A 19,948-nucleotide genomic window follows, 5' to 3' on the forward strand; every position below is an offset into this window, starting at 1 on the left:
TTTACTGAATGTTGCTCCATCCAAAATGGGCCCTTCTGAGTCAACAGACAAAACTTTGAAATAAACAAAACCTTTGCCATAGGCTGGCGGCTGTTTGTGGAGTAAGTGACATGAGCACGACGGGTGGGGGAGGTATGGATGGCCTTGTGAGAAGGACACGTTCATGGCTACATAAAAAATCTCTAACGCTATCATCAAACACTTCAGCTATTTAAAGAGTCACTCTGCACCACACAATACCGCTTTTTCTTTTTTTACAGATTTTAATTTGTATTCTTATTCATTGCATTTATTTTATATCAAACCTGTTAATACAATCAGTTGTTCCAACTGGACTGTAAAAAACAGTGTTGCCTTAAATTTGTACGTTTAGTCCTTTCAACTTATTATTTCAGTTGTTGACTGTAGTGATGAATTGTTATAGCTTGAAATGCTTATAAAAACATATGTTGAAATGACTCATTGATCACAAACTTGTTGCAGTGTGCCCAACTCTTTCCAAACTCTTAAAGCTGTTAAAAGCAAATAAACACATGTAATGTATCACACGAATTTGGAGTCGAGAGTCACTGGATGCTTTTTTTAAGAAAACTTTGTCCTGTCTTATGTGATTTGATAAATCCATGCCAAAGCAAACCAAAAGGACTGAAACACAGGACTGTGCTGTCTATATCTAAAACGTATTAAATTTAATACTACACTAAATAAAGTGTAACAGATGTAAATGAAAAAAGATGTACTGTAGTAGAATCATTAAGTTTTAATATCTTAATTGTGATCTCAAATTAAAATGTGAACAGTCTGCTGTTTAAAACCACCCCCTGTACCATAAAAGGTAAATATAGAGATAAGACCATCAAATACCACAAACCATTGACAGACTGCATATCAGCATGTTAAACATGAGCTGTCAAGGACTGTGGCACGAAAAATGCCATTACAAACCATAACAAGGTCCACAACCTTGAACTTTCCCAAACATCTAACAGAAGAAATATAATAGCAGAATCAATCAAGTAAATAAAATCGACTAAATCCATATGCAGACTGCTTAGGTTTAATTTACAGTTTTTTAACGGAAGTAGAGATTTAAACATTCTGAAAATGAACTTACAGTGAAAAAACTATAAAACTTTCCATACTATTTACTATACTATCCTATACTATATTAAACTTTAGCAGTGTTTGTTTCCAACTCTGTGAGGCTTTGGGTGGTCAGTCTAATTTGTTGTACTCCTGTAAAAGTCTGTTGTGAGCAAATGTGTTTAAGAATAATGATAACGCGAAGGATGTTTACTCCCACATGACAGAAACCAGAAGAGTTCTGATAGCTCCCAACTTAAAATGAGCCAATTTAAGCAACCCAACACTCTCAGAAAAATGGGACAAAAAAGTAATCCAGTACTTCACTGAAATGTCTTTCATTATATTTGCTTAAAGGGATAGTTTACCCAAAAATTAAAATTCTGTTATTTTCTTACCCTCATGTTGTTACCAACACTTTAAATTTCTTTGTTCTGCTGAACACGGAAAGATATTTTTAATTAACCTAGGAAACAGAAGCACCATTGACTTCCATAGTATGAAAAAATACTACTTTGGAAGTCAATGGTGCTCAATTTGTTATAAACATTGCTCAAAATATCTTCCTTTGTGTTCAGCCGATCAAAGAAATGTGAACTATCTCTTTAAATCTCCATTTTAAATAACAACTCACAAAACACAGTCATCCAAAATATTTCTCCTGAAACATACTGCATTGTGTTAAATATAAAAAAGAGGTACCTTGGAGGTATTGTATATGTATATATATAGCAATACCTCCAAGGTACCTCTTTTTTTACATTATATAAAAAGCATATATATATTATACCATTTGTATTAATGGTATATAAATAAATCTATATGACCTTATTGCCCCAGTGATAATTAAAGAGAGAGAGAGAGAGATTGAGTTTGAAGTTTCAATTACATTTACTTCGATTTCATTTGTTCCTCACTTAACTCATTAATACTGTAAGATGGTATTAATCTGCTACTGTCTTATGTATGTGCCATTTAATTTTCTTTTTCAATTTTATGTTTTGTTTTTTTGGAGTCATTTTAATACACTACAGATAAATGTACTGAATTTAAGCAATTGTATTGTCCTTCAAATAAACAATTAAATATACATGATCATTTACAGTGATGCAATGGTAAAGTGCTCGTTTTAAACAATCATCTTGATGTCCACGTACAGTAAAAGCCATGTAATGTCTTTGTCATAACAGGTACTGCAAAACAGGTACAAAAACCAAAAAAACAGGCACATGGTTTTTGTGTAATATTATCCAAATTCAATTCAATATGTAGTTTGGTACTTGCACTCAACCAAACATAAATACCAGCCAGCCCTCCCACATTAAGAGTCTGTAAACTATATACTACATTAGGAAATATTAAAGGTGGACATAATGTATCCAACTAAATCAAAATATAACAGACCATCCTTACCATAACCATCAGATTTTTTAAAGCTCTAATGTGGAGCTTGATTAACTGCAAACCCATGGATGCACAGAGAAAGGGGTTTACCCTAAAATGCACCTGTTAAAGCACTGTACAGTTTTTTCTGACAACACCAAACATAACATAAAAATAATGTATGTATATTCTGCTATCTTCCTATCAACCTTACTTTGGAACAAAATTATGAATCAAAATGTTATTAATCCTATGTTCTATTTTTTATGCATTTCAATGTTCATTTTGGTCTATTTTTTACAGTGGCCCCAAAAGTATGCTTTACACTTAATACAAAATGTCAAGTCATGTACAGTAGCATTTATTAATCAAAAGAATAGAATGAGCACACTTTTTAAGCTAAATAAAAAGGCTTGAAAATAAATGTAAGAAGTATTTGAACAATTTAATTTTATTTTAACTGGTCTTGATCAGTTACATTTGTTACTCTGCTGGGACACCTGTGTGAACATGAAAACTAAAACTGCCACAAGTTGGTTAAATGTGACCCTGTCTGTGAAAACCCATCAAAAAAAAAAAACATAAAATCAATCATTCTGTAAAAATATAACCTTTATATCTTTAATATTGACTGAGTAGGGCAATATAAAAGATTGAAATAGATTATAATCAAACTTTGATGTCCCTAAACTGAAAATTTAATTATGAGACTTTAGTCTGGATTTCATATACAGGGTTACAAAAACTCTGTGAAAATGAATGAAGAAAAGGTCTAAAGTAACTTGCTTGCAGATGCCATTTCAATACTTTTTGGGGCCACTGTATGTAGCCACTAGCTGAAACGTCCTTTATTATATTTTAAAAGCTCAGATGCAAAAGCCACTTAATGTCACCATTGTCAAAAATGAGATTATGGTATTGACTGAATGCTTTCGGCACATATTACACGTTCATCAAATAGTTTCACTTTTAATCCCGGTCTCTGGCCATTCAGAAATACCAGTTTGTTGGCAGAATCTGTTAAACACCATAACGATTTTTCAGCAAAGTCCTCTAAATGCACGGAAGAAAAATTGAATGAACGTAGTCGCAGGTACATCAAGTTGCAAGATTTTTTTACCCAGTTAATGGATGTTTACCAAATATATTAAAATATTGACCGATTTTTTTTTTAGCTTTTTACCTTTATTCAGAAATAGTTTTTTCGAAATAGATATTTTGGCGCGTACTTGATTGCCATTAAAGTGAAATTACTGAACCTAATCATAAGAGCCTAGGCTCATTTATAGGAAAACATGTCCAACACACTTAGAGGATTTTGCATCCGAGCTCAAAAATCTCCATTTTAAATAACTAACAAACCATTGACAGTCCTCATGCATCTGTTCCATTAATAGGGTGAAATGAAAGGACACCATCCAAAATGTTTCTCCTAAAACATATTATATTATGTTAAATGTCAAATGTTGTACTGAAGTCCAGTGGTGGGGTGACCGCAGTTAATTAAACACTTCAAAACCGCATCACTCTTTGGATGAAAGGGCAGTCCTGGGCGTTTGCTGACAAAATGTCATTGATATTAGTTTTGATACTGCCCATTTTCATAATGATTCGATTCATGATCTTCATCGTCTTGCATGGTAACCCCTCTCTTCTTCTTCCAGCCCTGTCTACGCCCTGAGGAATTGTCTGTGGTGCCGTAGGACTTCTTCTTGATTGCCAAGGAACTATCACTGTTGGGCTCTGTCTCATCAGCCAGCTCATCTTCACCAATAATTCCACATTTCTCATCACTGGTGCTTTCGGGATCGGCCCACTCCTGCTTCTCACCGGAGGCGAAGATGGCATAGAAGATCACACCGGTGTAATGCACCATGGATGCGATCACAAAGACATTCTGCCACTCAAGACGAGTCTGTTGAATGGAATAAAAATATGTAAGTTGTAACAAAAAACATGCACATCAGTTAGCAGACATTTTATACCCAAACCAGCTTACAGTACATACTGTATACATGTCTTGATAGCAGAAGGCTCAATGGTGAGGTTAAATACCTTGTGTTTGGTGAGTGCTCCAACGATTAGGGGGCAGACCATACCAGACAGGGTGCCTACTCCATTAGAGATGCCCATGAGAATACTGGCATAGCGAGGAGCGATGTCCAGATGATTTACATTAAAACCTGCATTGAAAACAGAATGCCATTAAAGAACAACATAATAGTGCAAATAGAGTTGTTTACTTTATAAACTGTCAGCACAAAGACATCTGCTGGGGGAACTAATGAGGTTGTCAACAACTGCATTTTGATGACTGACACCTGATACCTGATATCGCAAATCCACTGAAGCCCACAGCCAGGATAAGAAACGTAATAGCCACTGCACGTGTGTGCGAGAACCCCACCACCAACAACAGTGTGGCCTCCATGCCAAAACCTGGGGATGATGGCATTAGTTAAACATTTCCCACTCATCAGACTAAAAACAAACCCATAATCTAATGCTTTATAAAATTTTGGATTCCAATCCCAACCCGCTAAAGTAACAACAACGTTTTCAGCTAATGGTGTACAGTAAGTCTAGAGCAAAGATTTCTGTTTGTCCAACCAATGGAGGACGGAAAAGTGTTTGGGAAAACTTTTGGTGACGTGGCATTACCTCCACAGTTCATGATTTTGCGCACAGTTGTGGTAGAGAGGATTTTCCGACTCCTCAGGAAATCAGCCAGCTGGCCTCCTATCGGCACAACAATCGTCATCACCATGTGAGGTACGGCTGACAAAATGCCCACCTGAAACAACCCAATGTTATTACATGTACAGTGAATTGCACAGGACATGATAGAAAAGTATATATAAAGGACACTGTAATTATACAACCCACCTTGCTGATGGGAAACCCGAAGACCTCTTCAAAATAAGCTGGCTGACTTATAAGCAGGAGGTAGAAGGTCCAGCTGCGGCAGAAGTTTGCCACAATAATAGCATAGACGGGCATAGATGTAAAGAATTCACGCCAAGGAGTTTTGAATTTCTATTGGATAGAAATAGAAAATTCATGAATTTGTGTGTAAACTCTAATACTCTTTAGTAAAATGCATTAAAGACACTGTGTTATTTTTTCAAATAACTTAAACAACAGGACTTATATACAAATATAGCTGAAATACAGCACTTACACGGGTTAAATCTGAACATATAAATGGATGATTCTCGCGAAATTAGACTTATGAGGTGTCGTGAAACATTTTGATAAAAAAAGTAAATGCAAAGTAGGAGTATCAAAATAAGAAGCATACAGTTACAAACATCTCTTTATGTATTGTTTTGTACATGATTTTAAATGACATCATACAAACCAATTTTGTTTTTTTTTCCACATTTAAGGGGAAAATTTTCATTACCGCAACGTTTCCATGACTGGATTTGGGTTCTTTGATATGGAAATATTTATAATTAAAAAATCTAAAAAATAAAAAGCTTCAGTGCATGTTATACTATAAACATTTACAGTAAAGAAACATGTGGTATATGGTGATCATTGGTAAATGTAGAAACAATAATAAGGAATATAAATGTGTCCAAGACCAATTTTCTCATCCTCCGCAACAATTTTCAATCATTGTTTAAGCCCTCAAGGAACTAACATTTAAAAAAAAAATGTTGTCAGGGACATAATTGACTCTGACACTCAAGATGGCTACCAGGTAAGCAGTTCTTATTTTTTTCTCCAGATAAAAGTTGAAATTTTGTTTGTCATAGTACCTAGGCAACTTTTTAGTTCTCATTACCGAAACATGAGTTTGTAAATGCATATATTTAATGTAATATCATGTTGCGGTAATGATCATTTTTGATAATGATAATCTAAAAAATTTAAATAATTCTAAAGGAAATATTTTTTAATCCTCTAAAAATAATGGTTATAGTAAATTCAGACCCTAATCTTACACGTGCAAAAAAATCGGCTTCAAGGGCTTTTAAAAAATTCTGATGCTGGACACCTTCTAAATCTGGATTTCGTGAGAATCACCCATCTGCATATACAGTATGCATTTTAGGAAACACTAATCAAATGGTCTTTAAATGGGTTTTTTTGTACAACATGTCACTTAATATACTGCACCAAACAATACATTTTAGATTATATATCAGTTGTTCTAGCCAAAAATAATAATATGCTTTGCACTTATAACAAATATAAGTGACATACCTCAGTAGCACTCATCAAATTGGCACCCTCTCCAATAGATGTCTCTATGTACGTCCTTTCTTCCTCGCTGATCGTAGGGTGTATGGCCGGGCTGTCATAAGCGAGCAGGAGCCAGAATGTGTACCATATAATGCCAAAAACACCTGGATATAAGCAAAAAACCACATGTTAGCACAATAGTGCACCATACTGCAATATTAAGTGTACAGTGAAATAACATGTATTTATCATATATTTACTTTGGAAGTTGATATTATCCTTGTTTAATATAATGTGAGTGTGGCAAATATTGTGTGATCAAAATTTAGGCTACTTCTGCAACCAATGGTGCTGTGTGAGTCTTAAAGATATTACATTACAAAACAGATGTTTAAGACTTAAACTCACCATATATATAGAAGACAGAGGGCCAGCCAACATATTGCACTAATATTCCAGCCAATGGCATGGCTATCACAGCCCCTGCATAAGATCCTGTCATCCACAACAAACACAGAGACATATAGGAGTCATTAAGAAAGTTAAATTAAGACATGAGATTAATCAACCTGCAATATATTCCCTTTATCTATGCTAATATGGAAAACTAATATAGGTTTGGCTTTGAGAAAGGAGACATTTTAGAGAATTTATTTATTTTATGAAGGACTAATTTACCCAATAACTGAAAACTGCATTATTATTTAGAGATTTGATATTTGCAGCCAAGGCCATGGATTTGGTTCAAACATTCTTTCTTTAATAATTGTATAAATACTTAGGTGTTATAATAGCCGGTTTTGATTATTTTGGTGTTAACTCCACCAATCCCTTCCAGAAACTGACATAAGTTTGAGTTTATTTTGATCATTGGCATAGCATTTTTTTGTGTTTTTAATGAGAATTGAATCAAATCGTGACCTTAGTATCGAAAATGTAATCGAATAGAGGATTTGAGAACCATGACACCCCTAGTAACCACCCAATTACCAAAACTAGCAATTAGAACCCCCTCCCAATATTTATACAATAATTAATAAAAGCATATTATGTTGACTAAACCCAACCCATGTTCAAACCAAATCTACATATTATTTAAATTCTTCCTTTTTGTTCCACAGCATATGGGATTGGTACAACATAGGGGTCAGAAAATAATGGCAGACTGTTAATTTTGGGTTGAATTACTCCTTTAAAACTATAAAAACTATTTACCAACATAAGCACATGCAAATCCTCCCAGAGCTGAACCGTCTGCTCAGGTACATGTGCAATCACTTCAGACCTCAAACCTGGCACCACGTGCCACTGCCTGAGACAGGCTGCCAGCTGCAGGAAATGGGATTTTAATGAAAAGGTGTCTTAATGTATATTTTATTACTGGATGCACTTGTAAACCTTTCTGTTTGGCGTGGGAAAGGATTCTCGAGTGAGCTTTTGAACAGAGAAGAGGGCACTGCTTCATTTGTATCAACAGGAGAAAGCCTCTTTGACATACTAAAGGTGAAGCTGTGTGCCGACCATCTTCATTTAGTGTCCATGTCAAGAGCTGTGTGAAATCCACGTTGTCATGGCACTGGTGTATTGTGAAACACGGCTGTTTTTAATGCATTTGAGTTGAAATAAGCATACTACTGTACCGCCATCCAAACCCACTCGAACTGTAGTCTTTTGTAGCAGTGGTCGAGTATAAGAAAAACCTTTATGAGTTTTGTGTCTTAGTACCTTCACCAGAACTCATTTTATTGTGGGTCTATACTACTGAGCACAGCAGTGGCGGCTGGTGACTGCTCTTCCAAGGGGCGCGAATTCGTCATCGAGTGTCTTGTGTTTTCAAAATATGTGTTTGTTGCATAATGTGAACCATGTGCATCACGTGTCTGGTCAAAATAAGTGCCTACTGCACAGGTTTAGTGAGACGTTCACCAAATACTGGGAAGACACTCCCTTAACAGTAAACTTTGATTCCGCATGAGATTATGCGAGTATCTGACCAAAAAAGTCTCTTTTATCATAAACCCAAACGTGTGTGCAGCAGGCACTTATTTTGACAAGACACATGATGCACATATGTTTACATGAAGCGCAGAACACACATTTTGAAATGACGAACCACACACATGACGGACTACATACAAGTTGTGACGAGCTTCGCTTCGTGCGCCCTCGAAAAAGAAGTCACGGGACGCCACTGCTACTGAGGATATTACTTAGCCCAAATATACTCACAATTATACTCACCACAGAAAGAGGTAGTAGCCAGACGGCTTCTTTCCAGCGGAGGAGCCCATCTGCTCCACATCCCATGGCAAGCTGGATATGTAACACCCTATCACAAAAATTTTTGGATGGATTTGCATTAGATTTAAATTTTTCTTTAAAGTTAACTTAAAACCAATGCCCAATACCCGTTCTTGTTTTAGGACAACTTTGATCAACGTTTTTTGATCCACTTCAAATGTTGACTTGTGTATATATATATATATATATATATATATATATTAACAAGTGTGCATTAAAAAATGCACAGTCTCTAATACAGTTGAACAATTTTTATGAAATCACTCTGAACAAAGTTGCACATTTAAAGGCACTTCATGGGTCCCCATGACAGTGTTTGGGCTTTTATCATAGATATATTAGTGAATTTGATGATAACAATGTTTATGGCATAATTCTGCACTTCAGCTTCACATAGCCAAACACTATTGTCTGTTTTAAAGAGGGAGGAGCCACTCAATAAGTCCCGCCTAACTTCCTGTTTCAGTGAAAGTGACATCAACTCTTTAAAGGGGCCATGGCATGAAAATCTGACTTTTTGCATGTTTTAGTGCTATAATTGGGTTCCCAGTACTTCTATCAACCTAAAAATGTGAAAAAGATCAACCCAGTAACTTAGTTTTGGTAAACCATTCTCTACAAGCATGTGAAAAAATAAGTAATTGAAATTTGGTTCTCTTTATGATGTCATAAGGAGCTCTTATTATAATAATACCACCCCTTAATCTGCACTTTCCAACCACAGCACTGCCATTTAGTCCAGAGAAAAAGAGAGAAGGGAGAAAATAATTTACGGCACAAATGAGTTTGAATTGCATCAAACCACCATCATTGTGATCAGTGTTTGCTCTTCATCAGCTCATTTGCATTTTAAAGGACACACCCAAAACGCCACATTTTTGCACACACCTACAAAGTGGCAATTTTAACATGTTATAATAAATTATTTATATGGTATTTTGAGCTAAAACTTCACATATGTGCTCTGGTGACACCAACGATTTATTTGAGATCTTAAAAAATTATTATGACATGTCCCCTTTAAAAAAGCTGCAGATTTTAAGGCACATTGGTCTTCAAGAAATCGTTAATGGGATGGTGACTAAAAGCTTTCAAGCAGTTGCAAGCATGTGATATGATTATATATCTGTATAGATAAGGACATTGAAAAATAGTTACTTATTTTAGCCGTTTTTGGCACATCTTTCTGCTTCTTTGCACAACAATGATGAAACGGCTTCATGTTATGCAATTATCATTCAAGATAATGAACAAAATGTAGATTATAAGATTATAAAATTTTAAACTGCAATGTTTAAAATTTCTCAGTAATTGTGTCTGCTCAAACAATATGAATCAAATAAGATTTGTTTAATGAGTCGTTCAGTGATCATTTCATTCTTTTGAGCTTTATAAAAAGGTGTTTTCCTTAGAAATGGCCCAACAAAGCCGAATGACGTTTGATTTACTTGTGTTTTTATATGAACGAGATGTACCAGTTTATTCAGTGAATAAACAAAAGCCCAAAGATAAAGGAGGGACGATTTACAGCCATTATGACTCAATTTATACTTAATCCACTGATCAATAGTGTTTCATAAAAATTTTTTGAAATGTAACAAAAGTTATGTCATAAAAATTAATAACAAATCGTGTTATGTAGCGTAAGTTGATAACAAGAGTAAACACTCATGTTAGTGAGTTTGAGATTGGGCGTCACCTATGGTGAATGATGATGCCTCACCTCGACTAGTCCTTGTAAGATTCGAACAAACAAGACACAGCCGTAATGAACCCGAGCAGCTGATGGAATAAACATGTTTAACAGTGAGGTCAAGAAAATGGCTGCCCCAAAGACCCTGCAAAAAAATGTAATATTTAGTTAAAATGTTTTTAATTCAGTTAATCACATAACATGGTAAGTTAGTGACACCTAGAGAGTAAATCTGTTATTTATTTATTTTCCTTTCAAGAGGTAATGAAACGGATAAAAATAACATACGACGCAGCTTTCAATATCTCGAGACAATATCAAAATGTATTTGAAAGCAAGATAAATAGGGGTCCCACACATACTCATGTGGAACTACATCACTGATGATCACACAACAAAAAAAGTCATTTCAGTTCATTCAGTTGTCCTTTATCTCTATTTAATCCATCCATCTGCCTCTTTTTTTCCAAAACAGTGTGTAAGTGACACTTGTAATATTCCAGTGGCTGGTGTTTCAGCGTGAGATCTGCTGCTGGATCTTTCATTATTAACTCTGTCAGCCACGTGTCCTCTTTTCCTGTGAGGCTTTTATTACAAGACTGATATCGCCCCTCTAATCAACACACGGCACAAATTTAACCCTTGCGGACCTGACCACTGCATCCATATTGTCCCTTAGGTCTAGAAACGCCTATTGACAACTGAATGTAATACGAGTCTCACCTGTTAGCGGCTAGTTTGTTGGAGATGAATCCTCCGGGGATTTGAGTGACAATGTATCCCCAGAAGAAAGATCCATGTATCAAACCCACTGTCTCTGGATCCCAATTAAACTCAGCTGGCTAAAGAGCAAAATAAACAATTTTAACATAACTCAAACGAACAACAAAAATACTCTGCAAGTAAGCAAAACCCTTGTTATACATTACAGCTAAATTAAAATAAGTTATACTTATTAAAATGACCAAGTGTGTGTGCAAATCTTCCCTCTTATCTCTTATGACGGGAAATTACTGGAAATTGTGCTGGCTAACTACCCAAAATGTCACTAATTAGATTTCAAGCCAGAAATAAAGGAGAAGCATTTGTTTAATCTTTTAATCCTTATTCCTAAAGTCAAATGTGTTGTTGTTTTCGGCACGCTAAGTAAAAAATTAGGTTAAATTCAATGACAATTCTCCAATCACAAAGGTTACAGCTTTTAAAAGTATTTTTTTCTGTGTTATTCAGTATTCATCAAAGATCTCCCAATGTACACCCTGATAAAAAAACAGCATGGGCCAGCAATTCCCATGCTGGTCCATGTTGGTTTGGTGCTGGTTTAGCTGGTGGTCCCCAGCATACTAGTACCAAAACACAACGTATGCTGGTCTTGCTGGTATGCTGTTTTTGTAAGATGTGTGGTGTTCTAATGAGAAATGTATGAGAATGCCTTGTCCTTGGTTTCACCTGCATGACGGCAGTCCCGTTGATGTAGACGGTGTTATTGTTGACCATTTCTACAATGGCCACACCCAGGTTGCAACGGATGCCAAATGAGATGCAGAAGCCGAGTCCACTGAGGATGGCAATGATGTAACGTTTGGGAAGGCCAAAGCATCCACAATCCAACAGGGGTGGGTTGCGTTTAGGGGCTGCCACTGGCCGACCATCTTCTGTGAGCTCAATGTTGTCCTCCTCAGCCACATTAGTGCCATCAATTTTCCTGCAATAAAGATAAATTATTAAATATATAAATAACCATTTAAATATATATATTATCTGTCTGTCTGTCTGTCATTCTGTCTGTCTACTAAGAGGACAAACCTTGCTAAAAAACCGTCACAGAAATTCTACTGGTTTCTTTGGGAATTCAATACAGTGTAGTGGTTTTAATGGTAAAAGCTAATTGTTTCTATTGCTATTTTTCTATTATTTTTTTTTTTTCTCAGCAGGGAAGTGTGTCTCTTTTTACTCACTGACAAATTGGTTGTCAGAGTGTTGCATTGAAAAGGTCACATTGTGTTTGATTCTCCCTTCTTCTTGCCCACATGCACCTGTTCCATTACCAAACCTCCATCTTTCCTCTCATCCTCCACCTTACAGGAATGACTTTCATCTGTCTATTTTAAAATGCACACCTAAGTTCTTCCACAAACAAAGGAAGCGTCTCACTAAAAGCTGCATACTGGAGCATTTTGAACAGAGGATCAAGATATTTATGATCCATGTGAAGCAGATGAATGATGTGAATTGAATTGGGACCATGCACAATGAAATGTAAAATCTTATAGCAAGTAGAAAAAAAATGCTGTAACTTTAAGCTGTTAAAACTTATCAAAATCTAGAATAAAATACATATTTTTATTCATTTTCTAAATACGGCCCTTATTTCTTCACTGAAAAAAATGATTTATTTAATTTACTCATTTAATGTACTCAATTGTTTTAAGGTAACTGGTTGCAATCAATTTATTTAAGCTACATTTAAACAAAATAAATAGAAAAATAAAATAAAATTGAATGAATAATTTTTTTGTGTGTCATTTTTCTCAGTTAGTCCATGTTTAGTTAAATAACATATTTCTAAAATCTTCCAGAACAGCATGTATAACTACATTTTTGTTGATGTTATTGCTATAGTAAAGTATTTTTAAACAATACATGTATGTGATAACATGGGTTGCATTTAAAAATGTTAATGTAAAATGTTAATTGAACACATTTGTTGTTGTAAGTTTTCTATTTTGGATGTTTATTAATTAATAGTGCATTAAATATGCATGCTCAGGGTACCGAAGTCTAAATGAAGTTATGTACAGTTTAAACTGTCTAAAACATTCAGCAAATTTTGAGTAGGAAAGAAAATAAATATTTAATGAGTTCTTAAATAATTAAGCGTGTGCCCATATATTCAGTTTTCTGAAACTGGTCTCTCTCTCTCTCTCTCTCGCTCTCTCTCTCTCATAATGATGTGATGGTCCTATCTTGTCATTTTTATATATTATTTAAAGATATGTTATCACCTTAAAAAAATCACAAAAAAACACCTTATTCCATGATCGGACACTCAATAAACATATAATGTGACACTTCTCAAAAACCATCTGAAATGACTCTATTTGACCAAAAAATGGGCATAAAATCATGTTTACACACATTATTACACGGATAAAGGAAATTATCTGTATATAATGTAAAAAATATGTATTTATTAAATGTATATTTATATTTATTTATACATACACTGTAAAAAAAATCAGTAGAAATTGCAGCTGGGTTGCCGGTAATTTACCGTAGATTAAAATTTATGTTATTTACTTGCAAAATTTTGTTCAAAGTTGAATGAACATTTAACATTTACAAGTCTTTGTCTTTACAGAGTAAAACTAAACAAACAGCATCAAGCAAAACGTTCTGGGAAACAAAATCTGAAGCAAAAAACAGAAAAAGGTTGATGATGATTTCTGGTTCCCAGAATGCTTTGCATGAGGCTGTTATTGTATAGTTTTATTCTGTAAAGATAAAGACTTGTTAATATTTAAAATTTATTTAACTTTGAACAAACTCTTGCCAGTAAATAACATAAATTAAAATCTATGGTAAATTACCGGCAACCCAGCTGCAATAACATTGTAATTTCTACAGATTTTTTTTACAGTGATATATGAACACCTAGAATTTGTTTGAATTTCTATAACATTATCAAATGGCAAATAATAAATTGCAGGAGAAAATATTTATGGAAAGAGTGATAATAGTTAACAGACAGCTGAAGCAGATAATTGGTTGATAAAGTTTGATATGAACATAAAAATATAACATAACCTAAGCTTAGATTTGATGCCATTTATTTGAGACTTCCTTGGTTTTTATATGACACATAATACTGATTTTTTCAAGTAATAATTCTCATGCAAATTTTTCTGCACCATGTTAAATTATTTCCTCATCACAAATCTTTGAAAAAAAATCACTTTGTAAAGCTCCTTCTAGTGTAATATGTATTTCTCATTTTATCATTTTAATGACATCATTTTAAATGCAAAATTATTGCACTTAAAAATCAATTCCATATACCTTAAAACTATCAATTATGCTATGTTCATACAGTACTTACTTCTGTAGGTTCCCCAGAGAGTCACCAACATTGTTCTTCAACTCCTCCTTCCCTGGCTTGAGCACCTTCTCCTTTAGACCCGCAAACCCCCCCAGTGGCATCTCTCCTCCTTTCCCAGATCTCTTGTTCCTCAAACAGTGTTGTGTCTCACTCTGCTTTCGCAGAAGGAAAAAGCAGGATATCCACTATGTACTGATGCACATCCTCTCCTTCACAGGACTGAGATGGTTTGCCGGGGCTGGGTCAGGTGCGCCGGAGAGGAGGAGGAGGAGAGATGCTGAACTGGAGAATATCAGGCACAGGAGGAAGAGGAGGGACTCGGTTGTGCACGGATCTGATGGTCTCCAGGTACGATCCTTTACACAGCTCAGGAATTAAACTTCCAGACAGATGATGGGGACAGAACCTGGCCGCTCCAGATTATTGTATCATCATTGTAAAAGTCATGCTGACAGGTGGTATTCCAGCCTTCTGATCGGTTCCCTCGTAGACAGTGAGAGAAGATGCTCTGCCTCTTTTCCAAACCCTTTCCGATTTCGTCATGCCCATATGAAAGCAGGCCAAAACCAGTGACTGGCTCATTAAAGATTAATGGCAAAGACAAGGATCGCAGGCTTGAGGTTGTTTGATATGAGCAGGTGTAACAAGACTCGCTATGTTCTAGTCCCGGTCCGACCTCTATCCTGAGTAACAGTTCCACGGGTTCATGGGTGAAATGTATCAGAGTCAACAACCAAACCACTAAGACCAGGGTTTAAACTGGCATGGCACTCTAGCCTATATTTAAAAGTCTCAGTCACATTATTTTTGTGGCTTTAGTGAGAGAACCTATTACTTTTTTGTATATAGAGGTCTTTTCCTGTGAAACTCTCTTGTTTGCAATAATCATCAAAAATGTAGCATGCTTTTAAAAATTCACATATTGAAGAGGACTAAAAAATGCATTGGTAGTCATTGTGTTGCGCTGCAGGCTCCGTTTCAATGATGCTTGATGTAGGTGTCTCAGTAGTTTGTTAACCATGAAAATGCCTTAAAAATGCACTGAACTGCCATTCAATGCTAAACTATTGATGTGTCATGAATGAATGGCAAAAACAAGGTTTTAACTTTCTATTATACTACAACGAACCAGTGTTACAAAATGCACAGGTAATATATGAATTTCTTTCTCATAAAATGTGTCAGGTACCCCCTTGTAAGTAAAATAATACATTTTTAAGTGTTTTTAAAAAACTGTCTAGACTGTGAGTTTTGGTATAACACTTGCAATGTTAACCTTTAACCCTTTATGGTATGGCAGGAAGTGTTCTGCATCAGTCTTTCTGATTTTTCACACAACAGCTTTATCCCAAATTGTTTTAGATTAAATAAAGAAAATGTTGATTATAAAACTCTTTATCACACCTAAAAATCAGCCAATTTTTCATATGTGACTCTGTCTGTGAAAAGCCAGCTAAGTCATTTTTGTGATTACCCCATATAGAACTGAGTAAGGTCATGTCAAAGATTGAAATCAATGAGTGAATTTTATGTAATCATATGGAATTTCTGCACTACAACGGATCTGCAGCATTTGCTTACTTGAATTTTGGTAGATTGTGTCATAAATTATAACACTGAATTTATTTATAACAATAAATGCATTTATTTAAGTGTCTACACAGCAAAATCACCATTGTTAAATTTACACTGCTGGTGTTTATATGGGTTCCATCAGACCTGGTGGTACCCATATATACACCAGGAGTGTACACTTAACACTGGTGAATTTGCTGTGTATAGTTGTATCACTTAAAGGTGCTGGGTTGATTTTACCCAGGGTTGGGTGCATATTGAACAGAACACACTGCTAGGTTAAAATGACCCAACTGCTGGGTTGCTGCTGGTTTAATGTACTCAACCATGAGTTTAAACAACCCAACACTGTGTTCTGCCTAGTACTGACACCAGGGGCGTCAGTTTGTGTTGAAAAGTGGTGGGGACAAAAAATCAGATGAAAAAACATTACAGCAGGACAGGAAAAATATAACGGCGCTGGCGCATCAAAAATGGGCATAGTGTAGGCCGGTCAACAACACAAAAATACTCAGCATAAAACCCTCAACAATGTCGACTGCACATGTAACAGTCCCTACAACACCAGCTCAACCGAACAGTGCCAAAGCACCATACTGTAGAAAACAGCAGCACGTTTAGTCAATGATTACAATGAAATTCATATGTAAAAGAAAACACACTATAAGCACACAACGCAACATATGTGACCCTGGACCACAAAACCAATCGTACACTGCAAAAATTATTTTCATAAAAATTCTTAAATTAAGATGCTTAAATTAAGAAAATAAGTCTAGTTTTTAGACGAAAAATACCAAATTTAAGTGATTTTGTGCATAAAACAAGCAAAAAAAATCTGCCAATGGGGTAAGCAAAAAAATCTTGAGAATTTTTCTTAAACACTAAATTCAAGAAAAATTCAAGAAAAAATTGCTTACCCCATTGGCAGATTTTTCGCTTGTTTTATGCATAAAATAACTTAAATTTGATATTTTTGGTCTAAAAACTAGATTTTTGCACATCAAGAAAAAGCATTTTAATTTAAGAATATTTTTAGATATTTTACTAAGAAAATTTTTCTTGAAAATCTGACTTTCTTACTTAGTATTTTTGTCTTGTTTTCAGTAGAAATATCTAAAAATTCTTAAATCAAGATGTATTTTCTTGATGAGCAAAATGACGTAAGAAAATAAGTCTAGTTTTTAGACAAAAACTATACAATTTAAGTGAATTTGTGCTTAAAACAAGCACAAATATCTGCAAATGGGGTGACAAAATATTGCTTAAATTAAGTGTTTAAGAAAAAACAAATCTTATTTTTAGATTTTTTTTCTCGACCCATTGGCAGATATTTTTGCTTGTTTTAAGCACAATTTCACTTAAATTGTATATTTTTTGACTTATTTTCTAAGGTCATTTTGCTCATCAAGAAAAAGCATCTTCATTGAATTTTTTTTTAGATATTTTTACTGAAAACAAGACAAAAATACTAAGTAAGAAAGTATTTTTTGCAGTGTAAGTCGCACAGGTATTGTTTGATTTTTCAGAACATTTTAACCAAATGCTTTCAAAAAGTGGTGGGGACAAAATCAGCCATTTCAAAAAGTGGTGGGGACATGTCCCCAGCGTCCCCAGTGTAAATGACACCTATGACTGACACAACCCTGGGTTAAAAAAACAGCACTTAGTGTGAATGAGTTTGGTGTGAACGGAGCTTGTTTATATTCCATATATATATATATATATAATTAATTAAAACTTGACAGAAACACATTTTTGAGGTGCTTAGTTGCCATGTGTGTATTTCCTTATTCATTATATTCTCACACATGAAATAATGAACACTTAACACAGTCTCCACATTTAAGGCACTTGTTTATAGGGATTATAGTGACATCTACTGGTTTACAGAAGTAAGTGCCTCATATTGCACTTGAGCCAGAAATAGTTACCGCACAATTTTAACCTTTCTAACAGTTTGTACAAGCTAGTTTTAGTTCTGAGCTCTCTGATTAGATACATGTTCCACACTGCTACCTTAAACACTGGCGATAAAAGGCATAATATATAAATGAAAGCTCAGATCTCGGCTCGTATTAGGCCTACATTCAAATATTTTCGCTTCAAATCCGCTAAATCCCGGCTCAGATAAAGAAAATGCTAATTAACAAAAAAAAGAGGTTTTGCATTTGAGCTCTTCAAATGATTTTATTGTGAAATATGTCTTTTTCCGAACACCAAACCTTCGATGTCCATTCTCAACGACTAACCGTAGGATCCACAAAATGAGAGACATTATGACAAAAGTTTAAGGCTAAATTCAGCTTTCTAATGGGAAAAATAAGGTTTAATGCATTTTTCATTAGGTAGAGGTCATAGCCTTGTATTGTAGGTAGAGGCTACACAGACTAAACTAAATTATTTCAATACATCATAATTTAACCACAACAGCCCAAGTGAATCTCTTACAAAGTAGACTAACATTTAAATATACTCTCTAAAACCATTCTAAAGGTTCAATTTGTGTAGTTTAATAAGTTTTATTAGGCTACAGAAATACTGTGGGATGTTCTGCTTATAACAATGTCATCAAATAAAGCCTGGTAGGCTAAGGTACAATTTGCTTGTCCACATGTAGGCGCTGGTGTTTTAATATGTTTGTATAGCTTATGTCCAGATCATGGGTCTTCAACAGGGGGTCCGGGGTCCCTTGGAGGTCCGTGGTGTTATATCCGGGGGTCCTCCAAATATTGTTTGAATTCAAAATAAAAAAAAATTTTTTAACTATGCATAAAAAATGCAGTAATAGGTTGATAATAAAAACTTGATTAAAATAAAGGTGTTAAAATCTATTCAGTAATTTCAGAATGTTACAATAGTTAAATGTATGTGCTGTGTTTACCAAACATTTTTGTTTTAATATCTTTAATGTAACCAACCATCAAAGTAAATCCAAGCTTAGTTAAACATGGACGGGGTCACAACCCCTACCCACCTCTTAACATTCAGGGGTCCTTGGCCTGAAAAGGTTGAAGACCTCTGGTCAGGTTCTGGTCTACATGACAACACATTCATTGACAACATGTTCACATAAATTCAGCAACTTGAATTCAAAATAATTAAATGTGAGAAGCTCATCTTTATTTTGATAGGCTATATACAGTTCCTCCTATTCCACAACTCAAACCAACTTTATGCAATAAAGTGTAAAAATCAGAAGCTGTTGTATTGTGTGGAGTGCCATAATGCAGATAAACGGCACAGCATTCAGGTTTAATGTTATATTGTATTACTGTAATTGATACATTATTGTTGTATTGGTATTTAGGCTTTTAATAGTTTAGTCTATTGCAAAGTGAATGTCTTATTGTACAGCTAAGAACTGTTTGCATTGAGCATGCACTAAATTAAAAGTTTTTGGCTGATTACCTGTAACACATTTAAAGCCAAAAATACATAAAGTATTTTGTTTATGTGGCAGTTATATTCCAAATAAAAGATTGTAGCCTACTTGCTAGGTGTTTTGTATTTTCCATTACTTTTCTATTTTATGTATCGGCCTATTTATTTTATTTTGTAGTTACCATTTGAAGGCTCATGAATAGCCAAATGTGGTTTTCTTTTTGAAACGAGTAGAT

At 34.8% G+C, this 19,948-nt stretch overlaps 1 protein-coding gene across 1 annotated transcript; it reads right to left on the reverse strand.

The window, feature by feature from the left end:
- Positions 1-2,164: 2,164 nt before the first annotated feature.
- slc17a8 (solute carrier family 17 member 8) lies at positions 2,165-15,226 on the reverse strand. Its single transcript, XM_065278597.2, has 12 exons — positions 14,754-15,226; positions 12,104-12,359; positions 11,378-11,496; positions 10,685-10,799; positions 8,902-8,989; positions 7,069-7,155; positions 6,682-6,824; positions 5,353-5,502; positions 5,128-5,260; positions 4,795-4,905; positions 4,522-4,649; positions 2,165-4,381 (listed from the first exon to the last, which is right to left on the reverse strand). Exons 1-12 carry the CDS (start codon positions 14,852-14,854, stop codon positions 4,046-4,048), a joined length of 1,767 nt encoding a protein of 588 aa, XP_065134669.2. The 5' UTR covers positions 14,855-15,226; the 3' UTR covers positions 2,165-4,045.
- Positions 15,227-19,948: the final 4,722 nt, after the last annotated feature.

Source organism: Paramisgurnus dabryanus, chromosome 9 (genome assembly GCF_030506205.2).
Source record: "Paramisgurnus dabryanus chromosome 9, PD_genome_1.1, whole genome shotgun sequence".
NCBI classification, from domain to species: domain Eukaryota; kingdom Metazoa; phylum Chordata; class Actinopteri; order Cypriniformes; family Cobitidae; genus Paramisgurnus; species Paramisgurnus dabryanus.

Excerpts from the sequence above, each read along its gene's own strand:
- slc17a8 (XM_065278597.2), bottom strand. The coding sequence starts at position 14,854 with ATGCCACTGGGGGGGTTTGCGGGTCTAAAGGAGAAGGTGCTCAAGCCA. Across the intron at positions 8,990-10,684 it reads TCTTACAAGGACTAGTCGAG|GGTGTTACATATCCAGCTTG; the intron begins GTGAGGCATCAT and ends TTTTTGTGATAG. Across the intron at positions 4,906-5,127 it reads CAAAATCATGAACTGTGGAG|GTTTTGGCATGGAGGCCACA; the intron begins GTAATGCCACGT and ends CATCATCCCCAG.